The sequence below is a fragment of the Chlamydotis macqueenii genome, chromosome 7 (assembly GCF_036417535.1).
Source record: "Chlamydotis macqueenii isolate bChlMac1 chromosome 7, bChlMac1.mat, whole genome shotgun sequence".
Taxonomy (NCBI): Eukaryota; Metazoa; Chordata; class Aves; order Otidiformes; family Otididae; genus Chlamydotis; species Chlamydotis macqueenii.
Window position 1 is genome coordinate 10,309,102 of NC_141562.1, and position 23,273 is coordinate 10,332,374.

Consider the following 23,273-nt stretch of genomic DNA (forward strand, 5'->3'; position numbering starts at 1 on the left):
CTAGTATAAGCTGTGAAATGTTAGTGTTAAAATCTTCTTCTGCTCTCAGTTTTTCTTCCTGTAAACTACCTTTAGCACATCAAGTTCACACTGCTAGATTTCTCTCTGCCCTCTTGCTTCTAGTACATGCAGCCACTTCCGCTTACAGGGGGATGTTCTTCTTCTGTATCAGCGGACCATACCCCAGACACCCTGCTCTAGTGACTCTATGTTATGAAGCAGAAAAATCTAATATTTCCAATGAAGCAACAGCTTGAAAGCAGCCAAATTTAAAAAAAAAAAAATAATAAAACCATAGCTCTCTATCCTTCCTTCTTCCCCCAGTTAGTTCTTCTAAAAGCTTCACAAACCCTCCTGATACTGCCCAGTAAGCAAGCAGGTTCAACGATCACAATTAATACCCAATACCAGTACATTATCAGTGATCTGACATAATAAGTTCTTGAATTTTAGTTTCGGCTCTCACTTCAGGCACAATTTCAGTAACAAGTGTTTCACAAAGTGTTCCAGTCACCCACACTTGACCACCTGAAAGCCAGATGCCAAGCATGCCCGGCTTGCATGCTGACAAAAGCATCACCTATTTCCAGCAGCATCCAGATTAGAGGTGACACCAGATTTCACGAGATCTTATTTGAGACAGCCTACCAAGCACTGTTCTGATCTAATCCATTCTTGAAGATCCCTCAGCTTTAAGGCAAGAGCCACCATGACCTCTTTACCATTCATCCATCTTTTTACAGTGCGATTTCCATTGACAGAACCCTATGGACAAGATAAGCCTGCAGATGGAGCTGAAGAGCAGTTTAATCTAGTTGCTGTACACAAGAAACTCAATCTTTGCTGCTGAATATAGACTGAAAGGTTGGGGCAGCTTCAGGAAGAGATGATCTCAGTTGCTGCACACATTACACTGAACTAAAGCTGTCACTTCAGAGAGCAGCCTTTCCCAAAGTCCTACTAAAAAATATGATGAGGTAAAAAGGATGTGAAGTGCAGAAAGTCATAATGGCATGACTTTAGAATACACAGTTGTTGCATAAAATAAAATCTAAGTTTCCCAATTCTCCTGAAATACACACTCCTCCTCTAGCAAGTTACTGCTCTGCACGTACTTTTTGGCAGCAATTTAAAACAGTATGGAAAACTACTGGCTACAAATACAACAAATATTCCAGTGAGCTGATACTGTTCCCTTACAGGCGGAACTTTTACACTGTAGCTCTCCCAAGATGGAGCTATTTTTTCCTACAAACTTTCCAGCTGCACCTGAAACAGCCACACTGCATGCAATGTGTGTTTCAGACAAAGAGAAACATAAACCACCACAAACAATGTGCTAGGAAAAAAAAAGCAGTTCAAGAGCAGAACAGTAACTCAGACTATGGGCTCACACTACCACTAGCTCTCGAGGCTGCCCAGCAGCACGCTCTTATCTGCAGGGGCTGAAGGAAAGCAAGTTCCACTGAAGTCCCAGTTTGACGCGGGTGCAGCTTCCCCCCCCAGGTAAAGGTACTTTTTTCAGCCGAGTGGCCCATCTGCTGAGAAAACAGAGTGAATGCTCCTGTGGTCAAACTGGTGAGCTGGTATTAAAGTCTTGGGTTCAACTGCTAGTGTGATTTCCTGTTTAATCTACAGCAATCCCCAGGGTCACTTCCTCAGTTCTGACATGAAAGTACTTTTTTATTTTCTTTCTTTTTTTCTTTTTTTTTTCCTCTTTAAGATGCATTTTCAGAAGTAATAGAGCTACACAAATAATAAAACTATCTATTTTTATCTTTGGGTATACAGTATCTCCTATAAACTCCATGCTTTTGGAAAAAAACAAACAAACAAACAAACAAGCAGTAATACCTTGGTATATTTCCTTCAGAACTCCAAGCTGTTGGGCCTTTTTTTAAAAAACAAACAAACAAAAAAAAAAAAAAACAAAAAACCCCACCAAAACCACAAACGTAGTAGAGAAGGAGGAAGAGGGTTTTTTGCTTGTTTACAGAAAAAAAACACAAACAAACAAAAACCCACCAAAAAAAAAAAAAAAACAGGTTGGTTACAGGCTTATAGATGTTACTTCCAAAACACACTAATGGAGAGAAAAAAAAAATTAATAAAAATCAGTATTGAACCTCAGCCTGATAACTTCAACTACTCTAAATGTTACCTCTAAATGTTATGTCTAACATTAAAGCCACACGCAGAACTGCCTCAAAACACAATTCCTGTTACATTTCAGCTATTCACCAGACTAGTTCTGCTGTAAGAAGGGGTAAAAAAAAAAAATATATATATATATATATATATCTATCTGTTTTTCATTACAATAATAAAGGAATACCTGCATGATAAACAATTATTTGAAGTGTTGAAATACAGCTGCTTTTAAGCTCTATTTATAGTTGGAAATTCTGTCTTCCCTTCATCCCTCCACCCCCCCTTCTTTTTAAAAGGTCAATTAGGTTTTGGCTGGACACGTCAAAACACTTCTGTCACAACATTCCTACTGCTAAAGCCAGTCACAGCAAGTTTTTCACTTGATGCCTACCAAGTGATCCAGCACCTTGGCACATGAATCTGCAACGGCCACAGACTAACTAGAGAAACAAGTTGAGTCAAACGACAGAAGACATACATTTTTCTCTCAAGTCAGTTTTGACCATGATCAGCTGTTCTCAGCTCAACATCACTCGTGCAGCCTTACGAGACCTTCTCTCCAAAATTCAATTACCTTCAAGACATGGGTGCACACATCTTGTGGTTTGGAAAGCCACACAAGGAACAGCACTTTAAAAGAGCCCTCAGAATTGACCGGCTTCCTAAATACAAAAGTTCAGTAGTATTTGTACATGCTAAATCATCTCTTAGCATCATCAATGAAGTAAATTGTTTGATGGTACGCAATTCCATTCCACTTCAGATTTGTGAACACTTAAAATAGCTGCTCTCTCTGCATTTTGATGCTGACCTGCAAGACTCTTGCATAACTGAAATACGTAAGTGGTGAAAATGAAACAAGCAAGTTATGAAAACAGGCTCATTTCACAAACATAAATATTTATAAAATTAATGCATTTGGTTCATTACAAACAAGGTGTAACAGCTATATGAAATTCATAATTAATACAGTCGATTCCTGAATTCAATTTAAATAATTTAAAATAATTTAAATGCCTTTCTTCAAAACAGGTAAAAAATTAAGAGTGTGCTCTCTTCAATGGGTTTTTTTATTATATCAAAATATTAGCATTAAATAGTTAATAAAAATGCGGCACATGAAAAAGCCATTGTGACAAAAAAACCAACCAGGATGAGGTCAAAAAAAGAAAATGTATCAACCCTCAAATAGCTTCTTAGCATTTTAACCACGACCACACACAGTTATGCAAGGCTTAATGTAATTAAATTGTGTATGGTAATAAAACACCACAAAGAAAAGACAGCAAGGTTGTACAGGCAAAACTTACAGTTAAACATTTCCTATTTTGAGTGCTCCACACTACAGCCTTAATAATCTGACTATTCATTACATACATACTTTATTGCACTTATTTTTCAGTCTCTTAAACATCATCATGTAGAACAAGCTCCCTGAAGGTTATCAGGGCTGCAGTCTCTGCTTCCAGTGCACAAGAGCTGTAACCTGAGCCGACAGCAGTTACAGGCCAAGGCAGGAATGACCCAGCAGGAAAATTAAATCTAGCCCACAGACCTTTCCAAACGGCTCTATTTCATGAAGCCGTTTCTCTATCTCATCCCTGCCCGTCCAGCGCATAGCACATGCAAGCAACAAGCCCAGCTCCCCTAAGTCTTTGAGTTAACTCGAAGTTAACAAGCAAAATATTTTTTTTTTAAATACACATAAGTTAAAGTTTCCTCGGAAGGACAGCAAGCACGACATGTGCAAACATGGCCAGGAAGGCAGTAAGGACAAGGCCCATATTACACAGCTCCCCTCCCAGCTCAGCAAAGGCAAGTGGCCGTTCCCAGCACAAAGGTTAGGCAACACCGCTCCAGCAGACAAGAAAAATCTGTGCTTTGCTAGGGCCCTCCCCATTTTTGCGAGTTTGTACCTCACTGACTGAAGCTCTACCTTGACAAAGACAGCCAAAATGGAAAACAAAATTACACTATCATATCAAACACTGAACCGAAGTTTGAAATACCTCTCTGTATTAATACTTGACTGGCAACTTTGCTTTACTCTTTGACTGCCAGTGACACTACTGTCTTACAGGTGAATTTTTTGCACTGTAAATATTTTGCTAGTTAATCAATAAGTGTAAAACAAATAGAATACAGAAGCATGTGGAACAGGTTTTGCTTTTGTTCAGCCTCAACATAAAAGCTGCTGAAAAACATAATAGGGATTTACACATACACATAACTACATTTGTAGTTTTATGTTTAGTTTGCCGGAATTTTTGAACATGCAGGTTTCTGGACATGAAAGATAGAAAGAAGAGATCAAATTGCTTATAGCTACTGTTGTAGCATATACTGGCTTGTTTTAAACTTATTTTCCATACCCTGTATGATCACTAGAATGACCATGCTTTTAAAATGCTGTGGTTTTGTTTGATTTGCATCTAAAACACTCAAGGCTAACATAACCTGGTTGTGCCATGCTACTGACAAACCGATAACCAACAACAGCTTAAATCTCAGCAACACTAATACTCAGTACCAGAACCTCCAAGAAATTTAGTACTGCAGCAAATTAGTCCAAATTATTCTGTAATATCAGACATCTAATGTGTAAACGCTTCTTAAGCTAACATATTCTAAACACGTTTTTGCCTGTTTCCTGCCCATTGATAAATCACCACTTATCTTTGATGTACCCACATGTTAACTATAAAATACATTTTGCTGGACTGATCAATTAGCAAACCCAACATTGCACACTCCCAAGGTTTGAGAGCAGGAAAAGCAAAATAATCAGCAGAAGAATAGACTATTAGGTGACTAATTTACTAAACAGCTTCTGTTCACAGAAGTACGTATGTTGGTGCTAACAGGCACTGAGCTATGCTTTAAAATAACAAATTTCTGCTCAAAGTGCAACCACAGCAAGCCATTGTTAAAAGCAGCTTTGCTGTCACAGTGCTTTCTCTACTCAAAGGCAAGAGAGCACAAACAGAAGCAGGCAGCAGAGACTCAACAGTCACTCCCCCAAATAATCTTCATGAAAATCCTACTTCACTTTTTTTTCAGTTCTGTTTTTGTTTGTTTGTTTTAAACTACTAGTTTAAACACAATCATGGGGGACGGCAATGTTCTTCCCCACACTAGCAAGGTGTCCCTAGTCACCCAACGTATCTAACCTCTTAAGAGCACTTCTTTTAAAATCTCCTCTGATTTCCTCTTACACACGTAGTTTTCCAGAGAAACACACTCTCAGTGATCCACAAGTGCTGGGGACAAAGCTTGTTATTGATTATAATCATACCTTGTTCCAAACCAACACATTCACAAAGTAAATACCACACTGTCCGTACGACTGCAATGCACATTAGCTCTAACTCCCTCATAGCAAATAAGCGTTTCTGCTTCTCCTTCCTAAGAGTCAGTGAGTGAGGCAATATTTTGGTTTTTCCTTTTCTACAGTTTGGACATCTTACAGTACACAGTATTCTAAAGAATTATTTATTTTCAGGCTTCCAAGACAAGAAACAAGTTATCAACTTTGCATATAAAAATATGACAAGGAATATGAAAAAACACCTCCTTTGCTCTGTACCTTCTGTCTCTGATCTCTACAGAGGTTTGCAGGATGTAGGGGGAACACAATTATCCTTGAATATTCACCCCATACAGAACTGGAGAAGTAGGTCTAACAGAAATTTTTAGGAAATGCCTACCCACCTTTCCACCCACGGAGCAAGAACTTCCAGTTCCATGTCTCACTTTTCAGAGAAATGGGAGTCTTTTGCAGATCTACATCTAGGCTACATTTACTCTCAAAGAAGGACTCTGGAGGCATCCCTCCCTCTTGACTCAACCAGGATTTCAGCATCTGTGAGGACAGAGCTTTTGCCTAATTAATCAATTCCCAGCAACACTAGTCAGGAGAAAATTTCTAATCTTCATTTTTAACAGATGTGAAAAACACATACTGCTTAAAGGTCTTAGAAAAACAGTGATTAAAAATCCTACATTTTGCAAAATTCATAGTAATTGCTTTTGCTGTTCATTTGAACGTGAACGGAAACAAAGTGGAAATCCCACCACTACAAAAAAAAAAAAGCTAAAAGCCTTCCAACATCCTCTGTTGAAAGTAGAAATGAAACTGTAAGGCACAGAAAGAAGCACAACTTCATATCACAGCCCATTAAACACTCTGGCGTTTTATCATGTCTGACTTAAGAAACATTTATACCTTTATTCAGGTCTGAAGTGTATCATTGTGGGCATTATTTATATATGTGGTAGGAGTTTTAAATCTGGTTAGGATGAACAACAATAAATGAACTAAAAAGACCTTGACTTTACAGTAACAAGCAGAAACATCACATTTTTAGGCACTTTAAAAAATTAAAACATCTGAGGAAACTTTACAGATAGCTGAAACACTGCTCCAGCACAGCTGGAGAGATACTCACCTACCTCACTAAGCCTAACCCAAACTGAAAACCAGCTTGTGTGTAATATTCATGTACAGAAGACAAAATTTCAAATACAGTCAAATTCAGAGTTGAGAGGGGAAGAAAAGCCCTTATCCTATGAGTTTCTCCATCAATTAGAGTTTCAGTTGATGAGCTGAGGGATACTCTCTTTTCCAGGAACAAAACTGGTGCAATGGAAGACAGGAAGGGACAGAGGACTCTCAGGAGCTGAAAGGACTCTCCCTATAAGCAACAACTAGCCCACAATGCCTGTATTTTAACTGAAAAGCTGAAAAAATTACAAACTCAAGTGTCAGGATTAAAAATAGCTTCAATGTTTCAGTAAACATTTTGCTTTTGCTTTCATCGAGGAGTCCTTGCACGTCACAGAGAGATGTGAAACCTGTTCATCTGTAATCCGTGCTTTGGAGTTTCTCGCCGAGACACTTGCCTTTTTCCTGTGGAACAGTACACCTCAGTTCTCTTGCCTTCATTTTTACTTCATTCTCTCATCCCATACGTTGAAATGGCACAATAATGGTCCACCTAATTAAAACTAAGACACCTCTTCAGGCAGACGAAGCGTTACTTGAGATGTCCCTTTCTGGACATCCCCAGGCTGCTGCACTGGAAGCAAGGCCTCACAGGAATATTTTCTGTTACGGATCCATGGGAACTTGCTTTATATTGTATTTTTTGCTTCTCCTCTAGAATATGTCTTTGTCTCTCTTCCATGCATTCTGTTTAGATCCCAAATCCTGTGCATAATCTATTTGTACATTTTGTCCTTATTATTCTCCTCCTTCAGCTTCTTTTTAAGAGAAAGACAGAAAGGATTCACCTCTTGCTCTGCTGCTAAATTCAGCAACTTCCTCCTACCCCCCAGCCCAAAAAAGAGCAGCAAAGCAACTGCTTTTCTCAGTGCTTTTACCAAGCTATGCTGAAATACATCAGATGTCTACTGCTGACAACTTTCACTCCTTCGGAGGAGCACCATCGTGTTTCTTGATTCCAATGACATTTCAAGATCTGTTCGTGAGAAACCAGCACTCCATTTGCCTGCAGATCTGGGTAAGTGCCCCGTACTGTACTCGTAAAAAAAAAATAAATTAAAAAGTTTAGAAGATATACTACAGTAGCATGCATTAATATTTTTTCCTCAGTCAAAGCAAACCTGTTAGGTGTACAATGTAGAAATAAATACAACTCTCTCCTTCAAAATATTTTAAAGTCACTAGAGATACACTAAGAAAGAATAGCCATTAATCTCAGTAAATGTTTAAACCCAACATTAAACAGCATTCTTAAAATAAAAGCTGACTATAAACCAGTTCTGACACAATTCAAGATACAACCTCAATGAGAAAGTTCACTTGAGAGAAAAGCAAAATCACTTTCTAGGCAGAATAAGCAAGCCCACAGAAACACCAAGAACTTCGCCTTATTAAAAAAATCCCAATTGTACTCTAGAAATCTCAGTTCTTATTTCACTTTCATCCCCGAAGTAATTCAGAGCTAGACCAGTATTCCTACGGACTGAAGACATTCCACTGTTATTGAACACGGGAACACCAATAAAGTAACGGATAAAAAGAGTAGAGCTGCTGTGTAATATTTAAAGGCAAGCAAGACATAGATGGTTATCAGAGTTTGGTATCAACCCAACAGCAACACTGGAAACAAATTAATTTACTGCGTAAAGGACAGAAACATGAAAAGGGTCATTCAGCATGGTTTTATAGAGAACAAGTTGTGGCAGATAAGCCTAGACTCATCTTTCAGTCAAGGAGTATTTGTAATAAAGATAACTGCAAAGGTGTAGGATGTGTATACGGCATCCGTATGACTTCTTGATTTAGCAATACATGCCATGCATTATTTAAAAATGGTTATAAAAAAATAAATATCAAAGTACACAGCAGGATTTCCAAAGTGGCTTGCTTACTTCAAAAATACTCATCAGTAGGAAACTGCATTAGAAATTTCACACCAACATGTACTTTGCACAATGTTGTTCAAAATATTCGCTGTGTATTATTATTCAGTAAAAGTCACTTCTGATAAACTCTGGGAGACTGAGATCAGCAAGACTATAAAAATAGTAACGGAGAACAGAGATCTTAACTTTTGTTTCTTTTGAAGCAAACTGAGTGCTACTAAAGCTGCGCTTCTGAAAAAAAGGACCAACCCCACAAACCAAAGGTTTCTCTCAGAAAGATGGACACGGAGGGAAGTAACAAACAACTCCGTATCGGCTTCACGCATGATGCTGTAACACAACTGCCACCCAAGGTCCAACTGAGAGACAGCTCACCTTCACTTCTGTACACGGCATTCGTGAAATTGATAAGAGGGGGGAAAGAAACTCAACAGGCTGGTATCTCTTTGTAAAGAAAAACAGAGCGGTTACAGAAGAGAGCTTAAAAAAAATCCCAGAAAAAGGGAAAAAAGCCTTCTTGAGACTATGTCTCCATAAGCATTAACACCAAATCAAGTGCTACTGGACAACGCAGCGATACAAGTCAGACCTGGAAGAAGCACAACTGTGCTACTGCATTTCTGTCAAATTAGCCAGAGCACACAACAGTACACTCACAGAAGACAATCAATGATACTGGATGATGAAAAATGAAAAAAATAAAGCCTGCCAGTACCAAATTAAGCTATCAGGAACATTTGTGTAAATTTGAAGGAGGAAAGTGTGTTTAGACTAGATCAGTGCCTCATATACCCACAGCATTTTTGATCCAGGACATTAGACTTGCAGCATCTCAGAGGCTGGGAGTTTAGTTCAGTTTGACAAAGTGAATTTGAAGACAACTGTATCTTTGTAAGGAGAAAGCAGAGGATCCAGAAGACTCATTATCCTAGCTAAAAGGCATAGCAGGAACCAACAGCTCAACCTTGATGGAGCTGATGGGAAGAACCAGAGGCAGCACACCAGAGCCCTTCCAAGCACAACAGTTCTTCACCTCTGTGAGTCTTCAAATTAAAACTGGATACTCTTCCGGAAGACGCACTTCAAGGTAAGAGATGAGATTCAATGCAGGAACAACTCAAAAAACACGAAGGTGTGACCCAAATCAAAGCAGATGATTTAGTAACCCTCTGAAGCCTGTAATTCCCTGAAAGTACAAGCACCTGTGTTCAAGTGTTCTCATTTATTAACTACATTAATCAAGTTCTACACGGGACAGAAATATTACTAGTTTTCCTCTGGGTTTTGGGTTTGGGTTTTTTTTGGTGGTTGTTTTTTAACCAGCATTGAAGAAGGCCTACAACACAGACAAATGGTAATGTGCTGTTACCACTGCATCGACAACGTTTTTCCCCGGGAACTCAATATGCTAGTGGCTGTGCGTAACTATGAAATGGAAGCAGACGATAATACACTTCTGTACAATCAGCTCACCAGCCGCACAGCAAGTAGCATTGCTTTTAGTACGTTAACGTAAGGGCCAAAACGGTTAACACTAAAGCGCATTACTAAGCTTCCTTTTTCCTTTACAGACATTTTGTAGAAGCTCAATAGAAACTTCTTGAGAATCACAGGCAAACATAAAATTCAAATACAAGACATTCATTTCCTATGTGCCCGCTCTTCCTGAAAAATTTCGGATGGAGTTTCACTGTGTACGAATTCGTTAATCTTAGCAACAATGTTGTCTTTACTGAAAAAAAGCAAGTAAGCAAAGCATTTCTAAAATAAGTTCTTTTTGAGTTAGACTTTTAGTTTAGTCCAGCTACAAACTAGTTACAAACAACCTAGCTGGATACAAGAGCCCGAAGTAGGTTTCTTACACCTACAGAAGACACCACAAAACATGAGGTCAGCCTCTTTCAGGCAAGCAAGACCTACTCGAAAATAAAGAGCACATAACAGACTTACGAGGTACCTCTCCTAAAATACTAATCTCTCTGCTTTCTTGGTTTGCTTTTTACCTTCAGTTGCTACTAACTGATTTCTTTCATTCATCTCCCTGCCCTTAAGTGAAGGGACCTTTTAAAGGTTCCTATTTCAATTCAGTTAGCCTATCCTGCCCTTTCTTTTACTATTAATAGATATATTGTGTACTGAAACTGGTGCTCTGCTTTGAAATTCTGGTGCGAACTCCAGGAAAGAAAAAAGCAGTTAAAATGCACTTTTGCAGGGGATTTTTGGTAATAAAGGACATCTTTTAACTTCCCCAAACTATCTATCCAGGCTGATATTTTCCATGAAGATCCACGACAGCAGATCTCATGCATACATACAAATCCCACCGCACCCTTCCTTGAGAACAAAATGCTAAAGTCATACTTATTTCCAGCATCTACATCTGGTTGTTTATCGAGAAAACTGTAACAAGGCTACGATACCACGCAGGATTTTTCCGATCTGCAAGTCCCAGAAAGCCTGTTTGTTTTCAGGAGATGGCTGTTATCGGAAGCCACAAATTTCTTCAGCGTTTGTGAATAGGGGCAAGGAAATCAGAGCTGGGTAAGCCTTTTTCTTCCATTGTTTCTCCCAACTGGTGGGAGGCTGTTCACATTGCTTTCAGAAATGCAGAGGAGACCTAGAAGCCTGGAGATGCAACTGCCCTCTGCTAGCGCCCAGGGAATGAAAAACAGTCAAGCTGAGAGCCAAGGTGCAGAGGTGCAGGTTTAGCTACAGAGACAAGGGTAGCAGAGGTCTCACAGTAAAATACCGCCACTCGCAACCCCCAGCGGTCCCGTGTCCCAACACCCCTTGCCAGCAAGCGCTGCAGCAGTGGCTACCAAATAGTGATAACTCAGGGCAAGCCCACAAAAACCAGCACCCAAGTGCTGCTGATGCCATTAGCATTTTGGATCAGACTGTCTCATCTGAATTGATGATCCTGTTGGGGATCCACACAGCACCACAAATCAGGATTTCTAGGATAATTCCCTTCCCTTCTTTCCAAAGAAAACTCTGGGAAGAAAAAACAAAAACAATTCAGAAGCTATACATGTAAAAGCTATGTTACAAAGCATTAAAACTGCTACCTCAAGCATTCTGGAGCAAGAATGTTTTTTTAATTAAGGCTTCTCAAATACACTATCTTCATCTCAGTTAAAAAAATAAATAACAGAATAAGGTTTTTATACTTTCTTTTTCTAACACTACAGAAGATGCCTTACTGTAGCAGGCCAATTTACACAGGTTAAGTTACTGAATCTACCACCCAAGAGGAAGCATGTATGTTCCTGTCGCAATGGGGACTAAAACTCTTCTTTTTATTAAAAGCACTTTGTTTGTATGAGGCCTGACAGTTCAGAACAATAACAAAGAAACTCAAAATGCTTCAGTATCAGTTAACGGGATGACTTTGTTACATCAAACACTGAAAAGTAGAAAAAAAAAAGGTTAGAAATCCAAGTTCCACCTGCTTCAAAAGAGACTTCCTGACCAAGAAGTACCTACACCTGGCTGAAGTACTTCAGCTTTTGTCACAGGCAACAATTCAATCTCTTGAAAAGCAGTCACCTCAGCACCACCACCCAGTTTGGAATATACTCTTATTTAACTATGGAAGTCATGCTGTCCCAGCCTTAGTCCATTAAATATGCCATTTCCTTCATAGATATTTTTCACCAAAAAAAATCAAGGAAGTTCACACAGGAAATCCACTTCTGGTAATGTAGCACTATAACTAAAAAAAATAACATTACAAATACATAGCATCTTAGATTTTCAGGTGTGTGATTTTTCCCAACCTAGGCACCATCTTTTCTATTTCCTAAAAAAAATATCTTACAGAAACATACCATGAGATCATACAATTAAAAATTGCTAAATACATCCAAATGAACTCTCTGCAAATGGATCAAGTGACCTCAGTTATTTCTTAACACTCAATCTGAAACTTCGCCTCTTGTAATGTAATGGTCTTGCACCGCTAGATAACACTTCAGATTTACCTAGCCCTCTCTCTACCTTGCTCCCCCCTCGCCCCATTTTGCTACCAATAACAGAAGGTGAGATAAAGCTATCACGTATATTTACTTAATTTCACAGTCTTGCACATGAGCAACAGCATGATTTCATTTGCATTTCAGGCTACTGGCAGGAGTTGAGTTCACACACTTAGTTCAAGCTAGTTTTACAGATTTCAGTATTAAAGTGGCATCTGTTTTTACACGTTTTAGATGAGAGTTCATATGAAATTACTGGGCATACAAGCCTGCCAAGTCAACACCTCTTCTCAGTTAGCTTTCCAAGTGCAACTACTTAACATAGGTCTCCTACACTTAGCGCTTCTTTTCAACCCTAAGATCCAAGGGTTAACTACAAAATACAACTAACAGGATCCTACGCAGCAAGCCCCCAAGGGATTCCCAAATTGTACACATCCATGCTGACACCGATACTACTATGCACACACAGAGAAACCAAGAAGATGTCATATTAACACTTACAGCAGCATGGACACAGAGGAAGGAGGAAGACGACCGCTTTCTACTTGGTAAACCTTCAGGGGAAACCACTCAAGACAATGGCGGGAGCTAAAGAAAGTCAAGAGTCTCTGCAGCGCTCACCCAACAGAGTTCAAATGAAGGGACAGCAAAAGGCTCGCAGACGAAGAGCCACGTGGTTCAAGGAGTCGCCTTCACCTACAGCACACGTTTAGTCATTTCACCTGCTATTTTGGCTACCTGTCGGGTTCATTTGCACTTCACAGCTCATCCACAACACTTGATAAAAATCAAAGCTGATTCATGACATTGCAAGGTCTACAGAAGGAAACTGGTGTGCAGCGCCTGTCGAGGAGCAAATTGATGAGTTTATAATCACAATGGAAAAAAAAAAATCAGAAAACTTTCTAGTTCATTACATTTACATGCAAATGGCACACACTTCATGGTTCTAGCAAAGTTCATCTCCAGTCACTTGTATACTAAAGCAAGATTACAAAGTATTTTGACTGCAAACCTGTTTACAGACTTCGTAAACCTGAGCACAAAGTCTCCATGGCCTGAAAAAAGTTACCTTCTGCATTCATTTGCTGCTTGCTGAATGTGGTTTACTCTGTCGTGCACACAGTTTAGCATACCAAAGACAGAGCGTCTGCTAAGGATGCCGGTTTTCCAGGCAGCCTACAGGTTGCTATAAAAGTCTGACACCTTTTCTCTCTTTATCCAAGATGTCAAAAACATACAGACAGATTTTCAGATTTAAGAAAAATACCTCCTTTGTGTAAATTAAAACCTGATGAAAGATGAAAATACAAGTTAATCAGTCCCTACAGAGAGTGCCAAAAGAACTTTAACACATACAAACATTTTTTTCAAGCTGTTTACAAACACTACACCTACCAGGGGCTCAGAAAGATGCTGTGCCTTTCTAACAGGCAAAGAGAAAATGTCTGACTGACGAGATGTCTCAGCCCCTTTCGACATTAGAAGGCACTCCGCTGCTACCTAATTAAGACACATTCTCTTCTTGTAAAGTATTAACAAAGCACACGTTTCCCCCACTAGCACTATATTTGTCATCCTTGAATAAATTACTTCTGTATTGTATTTCACGCACTCTTCCGGCCCACATCCTGCTAGACACCGAATGCTTACTACTGAGAACTGGTGAAAGGTTTCCCTAGATGAGCTCCATCTCTTTGCTAGATATACCGACAATGAAAAAACTGATTATCAATAAAATAGCCATTATGCTTCTAATAAAGCCACCTCTGTGAAAAACCAGACGAGGAGAGAACAAGCTCATGCAGGCGGGACTGGTCTCAAGGCATCTCCACCTGCACTGGCAAGGATGTAGAGGTCAGCGTATGCAAGCACAAGGGTTACCTTTAACTGGCCTTTGACATGTTACCTGCTTTGCTTGTGTGCAGGCCGTGATCATTACAACTTCTAAACGATCACTCTAACCACCGCATTAGCAACCCCCCAACAATCTAAACTCCTAAACTTTCAACTCATAGAGAGAACAACGCCTGACTCGCTGTATTTATTGTATGAGCTTTACTAAGGATTGATGCCTAACAGCATCACATAAAACGATGTTAAATCCCAAATTAACCTCACAGTTCTTGTAAACCAGTAGCTGAGCTCTTCCCAGGACAGAGCAGTGCATGTTACTCCTTTTCTTTTTAAGGGGTTTATTTTAGATGAGTTTTTAAATAACCTCTGGAAATACCACAGCTAACAAAGCAGGACAAATAAATCAAACGCTTCTTCGTGACTAAGAAGCTATCCTGCAACTCCCTGTTTCTGCACACTGGCTGAGGAGCTGACGGCTGAAGGGATAATCCGTAATCTCCGCAGATTACTTACACTCGCAGAAAATCTCTACTTTGAGAAACTTCAGGGAACATCCAGCACGGCCCGTACCGCTCCTCACCTCAAACCCCTCCGAGTCGCCCCTTCCCGGCCGGGCCGGGCCCCGGGGCAGCGGGGGAACCACCTCGGCTCCTCCCTGGTTTCCCTCCCGGTCCCGGTTCCCGCAAGGACCCCGGGACGGCGCGAAGGGCGCTGGGTGACCCCAGGCCGAGCCGCGCTGACGGCCGGGCCCGCCTGAGCCAAACCCGCCTCAACCGCCGCCCCCGGGGGGAGCGGGGCGGGAAGGCCGCGGCCGGGCCGAGGGGAGGGCGGCGGCGGCCGGGCCCGCCCTGCGCGGACACCCCCGCGGCGGGGCAACCCCCGCACTATCCCCCCCCAGCCCCCCCCCGCTCCCGCCGCCGGGCCCGGCGCGGCGCCGCCCGCACTCACGATGGTGACGCTGGCCTTGCGCAGGTCGCGGTTCTCCTCCTGCAGCGCCTTGCACTTGAGCTTGTAGGTCTCCAGCTCGATCTTCAGCACCTTGTTCTCCTGCTGCAGCGAGGCCAGGCGGTTCGTCAGCTCCTCCAGCCGGAACGGCGAGATCACGATCCCCCCCGCCTTGCCCCCCGAGCCGCCGCCCGCCACCCCCGAGCCGGGCCCCGCCGCCGGGCCGCCCGCCGTCAGCGGCCCCGCCGGGCCGCCGCCATCCCCGCCGCCTCCGCTGCCGCCGGCGCCGTCCGTGTCGCTCTCGCTGGCGCTGTCCGCCATCGCCGCCGCCGCCGCTCCCGCCCGCCGCTGTCGCTGCCGCTGCCGCCGCCGCCGCCGCCAGGCGAGCAGGGGGGCGGCGCCCGCCGCGCGCCGGCGCCGCGGCCTCCCCGCGCGCCAAGAGAGGCCGCCCGCCCGGGCTCCCCCGCCCACAGCGCCGCCTGCCGGCCGCCGCCAACCACCCGCCGGCCGCCTCAGCGGCGTCGAAAGCCGCGCTTTTTTTTCGGCCGTGGCGGCGGTTTAACCGTCCCCGGCGGCACGGCTTCCGCATGGAAGGCTTCGTTTAAGCCTTAAATTATCCGTGGCAAGAGGCTTGCACGCAAACCCTGCATTTTTATTTATTTTTTTTACCTCGGTGCCTGCAGAAAATCCACCCGTCGCTCAAACCTGTGGGCCGTGAGGGAAAACCCGGGGCGCGGGCAGCAGTGCCGCGGCCTGTGTCGCTCACACGCAGTCCAAGCAACTGAAAACCGCTTTGGTTTCTATTTTTTAAAGGATATGTCTAGGAAATACTGCACGGACACGGGCAGCGCCGAGTGCGGGGCGGGAGAGGCCTAGGCCTCCTGGCTCCAAAGACCCCTCGGCCCGCTCAGCACCCCACGGCCCCCTGGTTTTGGGCGCTGCAGGCAGAGGGGCTGGGGTCACCCCATCCGGCCAGGGCAGGGCAAGCGTGGCGGTAGCCTTGGCCCTGGCCTCCTGTTCCAGCTCCCCTCCGTGCCACAGAGACCAAGCACATGTTAATCCAGGCCTCCCTTCTGCTGAAAAACCGCTTTAAATTAAGGATATCTTAGCTTTAAATTAAGATATATTAGCACCCATCTGTATTTTCTGATTGCTGTGTGCATTCGCTTCTTTTTTATTATTTCTCGGAGGAGCAGCTGAATAAAGGCACGCGTTGTCCTGAGAAATGACGGCGCGTACGCGCCGCTCGCCGTACGGCATGATGTGGTCCGTGGTGCGGCCGGACAAATGAGTCACCGAGACTGTGTAATTGCTTTCTCAATTATTTATGAAGGGGTCTTTTAACAACAGTAATTTTTCCCTTAATGGCGAGTAAGGGTTTCATTATCTCTGGCTGCACTACCTTTTTGTTCCGTGCCACAGTAAATTTCAAATTTTACTCTTTTTAATGGCTGTAATATATGAAGGAATTCCATCTCTGTAAAGTAATTATTCTTTTTGCCTGCCTGGGAATATTAGTGTAGGTCATTTTATTTTTGGTCTCTTAATCACAAGAAAGGCAGTAAAAGGGCCATTCCTAGTTTTCGGAAGCGGGTACTATTATCTGCGATGCCGGGCCATGTGTCTGACCCCAGCATGTTACGCTGCTGTGCAAACAGAGCTCAAAACAGGGAGGACAGCGGTGGGAAACGGGGGTCCATCCAGCTCGGACTTGGCCCCGCCGAGGTGCATCGGCTGAGGGATTTTAAGGCTAGAAAGAGTCCTGCCCTGTTCGGCTGGCCCTGTGGAAACCGAGCCGTGCTCCTGCATCCCCTTACCTCTGTACTGAGCCTGGTGATGCCACTAAAATATAATAGGGCAGCGACCCTCAGCACCACCCTGAGCAGCTGCAGCCTCCCAGCTGGATTTCCCACCCCTGGGCTGCATTAGGGCAGGATTTATCCCAAAATATAAGAGCATCAGCATCAAGAGATGCTGCTCTAGATGCAAAGGTCTCCATAGACCAGCTACATGAAGTCTTGTGAGAGCTTTTCCATGCTGTCCTAAAACGCCCCCGTGGCAGACAAGCCCCACTGCCTGGGGCGGCCGCCAGCTCCTCTGCCCCACAGCAGCGCCCAGGCTGAGCCTCTCCGCCAGCGTGGGCTTTGGGATAAAAGGCCTGAGGGGTCTGACAAATAATGAGCAGTTTTGGACAGGCCATTACAATTCAATAGAATTGCTTTTAACTCGGTCTGCTGCTACTTGGGAAGGCAGCTGAACACAGCCGGGCCGTGAGGAAGCATTATTTCTTCTGCACGCTCCGCAGCTCTGGTGCCGGCAGGTAAGCTGGTTTGCTCTGTCGCCTCTCTCCGCACACACACGCTCCTCAAAGCAAACTCGTTTCTAAACAAACAGGTTTGTAACTTAATGTTCTTTCTTCATGCAGCTGCCTGGCTTTGATCAGACAGTTATTTCCTTCAGTGGGACTGCTCACGTTTGAGTGTCTGGTTGAATCAAGGCCTAAATATTTTGAAAACCTGCATCATCAGCAAAACACGCATCTGCTCCAGGCTAATCCTACCCAGCCAGCCCCATGGCGTGCTTAACCTTGAGCCACTCTGCAGACCTATCAATGTTAATCTTAAGTGCTTTGCTGATTTGGAGCGCTATAATTTTCCAGAGGACGTAGCTGCTGCTCCTTCGGACACCAAAAGGAGCCTCAGTCCAGCCTGACATCCTCAGTCCAGCGACCGGGACGGGTCTGCCCAGCCAGGGGCTGTGTCCCCATGGTCACACCACGCAGGTGCTGGTGCTGCCTTCTGCAGAACATTTCTCCGGCGGGCTGAAGGTGCTGCGGATGGCAGGTACAGAGAGGAGGGATCCTGAGGCGAGAGGGAGCTTTCCCCCAGCCGCCTCGCTGTCCCTCTCTGGCAGGGTTGCATCACAGCTCTCACTCCCAGCCAGCACACCGGCTTTCATAACAATAAATTATAACCTGGCACTTTTGTAGCACTCTCCGGTTCAAAGCCGCGCTGAAACATTATCTAATTAATTCGCACAATAGCCCTGGAAGGCAAGAAAGGGAGGTAGGGAGCTGAGGTGCCTGCCCAATGACAAACACTGAGTCAGTGGGGGAGTGGGAGGAAAACTCGAGGCCCCTTGATGTTTAGATCTGAGACGGCATCCTTCTTGTCATAACAGCCTTTCAGTCATTTAAATAATAGCGCCGTATATTTAATTACAATTACAGCCAACTCCCCCAAATTAATGGATTAAACAGGGAGAGAAAATTTTATCCTAATTAGCACCCCCTCCAAAAAAAAAAAAAAAATCACATGCTTTGTACATCTGTAAGATGTTAACCAAACCAATTAAAAAGCACAGATATGTGGTACAAGAACAATTAGCAAAAACCCCTTCTAAAGACTTACAGAGGCTGCTGTGCACCACAGCTTCTCCCGGCTGCCGGGGCCCTGTCACCCACCGCAGCGCCTACAGCACAAGGGCCCCGGCCTTCTCGCCCCAATATTTTTTTTTATTGTACAAAAAATAAATAGAAAACTATAAGGAGGCAAGGGGAGATGTTGGACCAAAGAAAGAATCTCAAAATGTCACCGGCACTGTAACAATAGCAGAGCAGATACTCGGTCAAGTAGAAGCAATAAAAAAGGAGGAATTTGCTCAAAGAAACTACCATTGCAGGAAGTAATGGACAATTAGAAAGAATATTTCATAAACTCACATCAACAGTAGAAATATTTGTATAAAATACATTGCTGGTGTGAGGGGTTAGAAGAGGTCTGTTTGGAGATTTAATATAATTCCAGAGGTCCATTAATCAGCTGGAAGACCTTCTATAACAGTACAATTTTATTAAAATATTCAGCAGTTACAGACTGAAGAGAAAAAGACCAAGTGAAGCTAATCAACGTCAGGAAAAATTCTGTACAGCACTCACAGTACCTGACTGAAATGGAGGGGAGGGGAAAAAAAGACAAAGTTGCATTAAAATGTAATTAATGGAAAATATTGGTAGGAAAATAAACTGAAGCAGCATTAAAAGAAAATTGTGACCTGTATACAGGGGAGCATTCAAAGGGGAAAATGGAGTGCATGTGTAGAGATTTTACTGTTGCGGAAGGGTCAGTTAAGGGGAGAAACCTCGATTTGAAAGAAGTTTGCATGAGCAGAAAGACTCACAATTCACTAATATAATGGATTAAGGTGTCTATTGATGCAGGATAAAAAATGTTTTCTAACAAGCGATTCAGATTAAAACAATGCCATGTGGCTTTGCTTTTCTGACCAACAGTTGTTTCAGTAATCTGTACTAGAAAAGAAGCCTGTGAGTATGTGACTATGGAAATATGCCGCGTGGTAGCAACCCAGCAGCTAGCACATCTTCAGCTCTGGGGCTTTGGTTTTTTTCCCCAGGGATTTTTTTTTTTTTTTTCTGAGTTTGTACCAGGTTGGTTCTGTTGTTCTGGTCGCGCTGTAGCGACATCCAGCCTCTGGGAGCTTTCAGAGGAAGTTGGTGAGCAGGGGATTGCTGTGCGTTGCTGTTTTATTGTCCAAATGGCTCTCAATAATTGAACATTGTGCGATGGGAAAAGTACCAATAAAACTTTTATTATAAATAGTCGCCTTCCTCCAGGATTTAGGGTCAAATAAATAAAGCCATGCATAATTAGCATACTGTTTTTAGTGTCAGCAGTTATGAAAAATATGGCACGTACATAGATTTTTTCTTGAGCAGCTCATTTTCCTGTCCTTTGCTAACCTTTGTCTCTCCCAGTAATGGGCTATATTTTATGTCAAGCACTTTGTAGCAGGCTGGGTCTGACTTTCCCTTCTTCCCCCTCCCTGCCCTAGGGTCTGCGCCTCCTCAGAAAACTGCTGTGCTTTCAACCAAGCAAGAATATTTTCCTCCTCGCTATCACCAATGTTTTCCCTCCCACCCTCGCTCTCTCTGAGGTTAGAGGGGAGCTGAGCCGGCGCTCTTCCTTCTTCAGCCCTGGTCTGGAGGGAGCTGCCCTGCAAACAGAGGTCCTGCTTGCATCCACCCTGTCCTGGCAATCCCAGCGCACGACCCCAGGGCCAAGGATGCAATGGGTTGGCGGTAGCGTTTCCATACGTCGTGCACGTAGCTAGGACAAAAGGTGAGCTCCTTGCCGATACCCTGCCCAGGATCCCTGCAGTGGCCTCAGCCAGGCAACCCCCCAGCCCTTGGGCTGGCACCCCTTCCTGAGGAGAGGGCTGGCAGGGGCAGGGCGCTGCCCTGACACGGCCGTTGCTGTTCTTGCAGAGCCTTCCGACCGCGCAGCCGCACCCTCCTTCCTCCAGGCCAAGCTGCCAGCGCAGAGTCTGTTGTTGTGGTACAGGTTACGTGATAAAAATTGCCACTGATGGACTGCAGGGAGTTTAGTCAGATTTTATTGACTTGATTGAGCCCAAAGAAGCTCCAGTTATAGACTTCTTCCACTGGCGGGGCATGGAGAGGTTTTTGCAGGTACATGTCCTGCACGCCCCCAAAAAGAGCGGCATGGCTCGATTTCCAGCACAGCATGTGCTACAGGCAAAGCCCATGTTAAATACACCCTGCCCCCCCCGCCCCCAGGAAATGAGCATTAATTAGCAGGGTGCTGCAATCCTGCGAGGGACCGCCATTTATCCCACTAATGCCAGCTCCGCACTACGGGAGCTCTCAGAATTTCTGACGTTAAAACTATTACTGGCCACAAATAAAATGTAACTGCTAGACTGTCAGCAATGGAAAAAGTACGGTAGGATACTCTGCAGCATTATTATTAGGTAGTGCTAAACCAAATATTAAAGGGTAAAAAGAATGCTGTATTTAGCAATCAAGTTTATTTTAAGAGGTGCAATAAAAGTCTCATGACTTACAATTTTGCCTGTAAGGGGAATGTTCTCACTGGAGTAAATGTGAAAAAAGGCAAAAGCGCACACCCAGGTAGAGCCCTCACTCACTCCAGGGCTGCCTGCGCTCTTTGCTAGTACTGGCAAGATTTCTGTTTTCCTTCCAAAATGACCATTTATGCTTCAACTTTGTTCTTCCCAAATATCCTGAGCTTCTGTTGGAATCAATACACTCAGTGCAAACCAAACCAACACCTAGAAAATCCTGTTTGTGCAACATTTAATGTGAAATTTTAAGCTCTGCAAATTTAGCTACGGAGTTCCCGTTCCAACCTTCGCCATCTCCTTCGTATCAAAAGTTCGGGGAGGCAGCAAGCGGCGACATGGCTGGCCTGCGTGGCAGGAGCTGGAGGGCTGGGACGGGCAGGTGCGCTGCTGGCCCGGACGGCCCCAGAGGCACCTCTGCCGTGGTCGTAGCCTGCTCAGGTGCTGAGCACAGCCCAGGGCTGAGCCTGGCTGCAAAAGTGTCCTCGGGAGCCTTGAGGTGAGCCAGGAGCGACTCACAGCTGCTGTCGGGGCCAAGACCAACTCCCCAAGCGTGAAGGTGCCACATAACTCACCAGCAGCGGCAGGAGACTTGTCGAGATTCCCCTACATGCCTCTGATCCCTGCACAGGCAGCCCCACTTTTCTGTCTGCATAACGAGCGGCTCTGCCTGCCAGAGCTACCATTCCGGGTACGATCACTGCTTTCTGCCTCATCAGCATCAGGCACTAACGGGGGACCAGGCGGAGGAGAGAGATGAGTCAAAATGAAACGCTGCCTTTTGGATGCTGCTACAGAGAGGTGAAGTGAGGCTCTTCTACAGCGCTGCTCCTGCCTTCCTGCTGGTGCGTGACCACAGCCTTTCCTTCCAACTGTCATCACATATAAAATATATACATCCATACACCATTTACTGAAAACGTTCTTCATTCCGCTGATCGGGGTACTTGCAAGCGGGAGGGAGCATCTGGACGATGAGTTCTCCAGGAGCAGGAAGGCTGCTGCTGGACTGTGACCCGCAATAAGATGTGCTTGTTCTCCAGTGGCCTGAGTGGCATTTGCCCTCCGGACTCTGGCATAAGGACCCAAACCATCAGCATTGTGCCAGTGGTATCCTGACCTAGGTAAAATGTGCATTGCAACACAGACTGGCTCCTAAAATGACGAAACCCACTTCATTTACTGCCGCCGCTTCAAAAGCCAGCAGCCCTAGTAACGCGGGAACGCTGACAAACCAAGTTGTTACTCTCTTCTGAAGCCAAGTGCTTTTCACCGTGGCCAGGAGAGCTTTGCGAACTGACCCCAGGCACAGACCGGTTCCCATGCGGGTCAGCAGATCACAACAAGCAGACTGAGCTGGATCAGCAGCAGCGGTGCCTCCTCAGGTGCTGAGCTGGGGTAAAATCCATCATCTTCACCTTGCCTTGAGAGCCAGGTAAAACTGAACCCCGAGTAATAAAAATTATTTCTTGCACCCAAGCAGAAGCCGACAGTGCAGAGCAGTGAGTGCATACTGATGCTGCCTACAAAACTTTTTTTTTTACAGCATTTTATATATGTAGTGGGCCATCACCTGTGATATACAGGAAGCGCATGCAGTACACAGGAGACGTACACTTTATTTCCATCATCTGCAGGGAGCTGATTATCGGTCTCACTGACACATGCTGTGATAAAAACTGCTTTCGGTAGTGCTTTTCCTGGTTCTCGATGGGGTGAAAGAAATTAAAGGAGGTCCAGACACTGGAGAAGAGGCTGCGCGTCCCCCCTCCTTGCACAGGCCCTTGCCCCACGCCCAAGGAGGTCTCCTGCATCCCAGGGAGGGGGGGTCCTTAGCTCTGCTGAGGATGTGCTGGCCGCTGTGCTTTCCTCCCGCTCCCCCCACGTGGGGACAGCCTGCCAAGGGATGGCCTGTCACACTGGGAAGACGAGGAGGTGGATCAGACAAAAGAAACCAAGAGGAAAAACAGCAAAAAGCCAGGGGTGGTTAACGGCTGGCCTTGCGAAGCCGCGTGTCTACAGGGTAACAAGAACACTGCCAAATACACG

The 23,273-nt window shown here is 44.4% G+C and overlaps 1 protein-coding gene across 1 annotated transcript in view; it reads right to left on the bottom strand.

The window, feature by feature from the left end:
• CCDC6 (coiled-coil domain containing 6) overlaps positions 1–15,644 on the bottom strand; it is a 50,840-nt gene extending 35,196 nt beyond the window's left edge. The window contains exon 1 of the mRNA XM_086752836.1: positions 15,327–15,644. Within this exon, the coding sequence (XP_086608962.1) occupies positions 15,327–15,644 (318 nt within the window). The remainder of the gene's footprint in view (positions 1–15,326) is intronic.
• Positions 15,645–23,273: the final 7,629 nt, after the last annotated feature.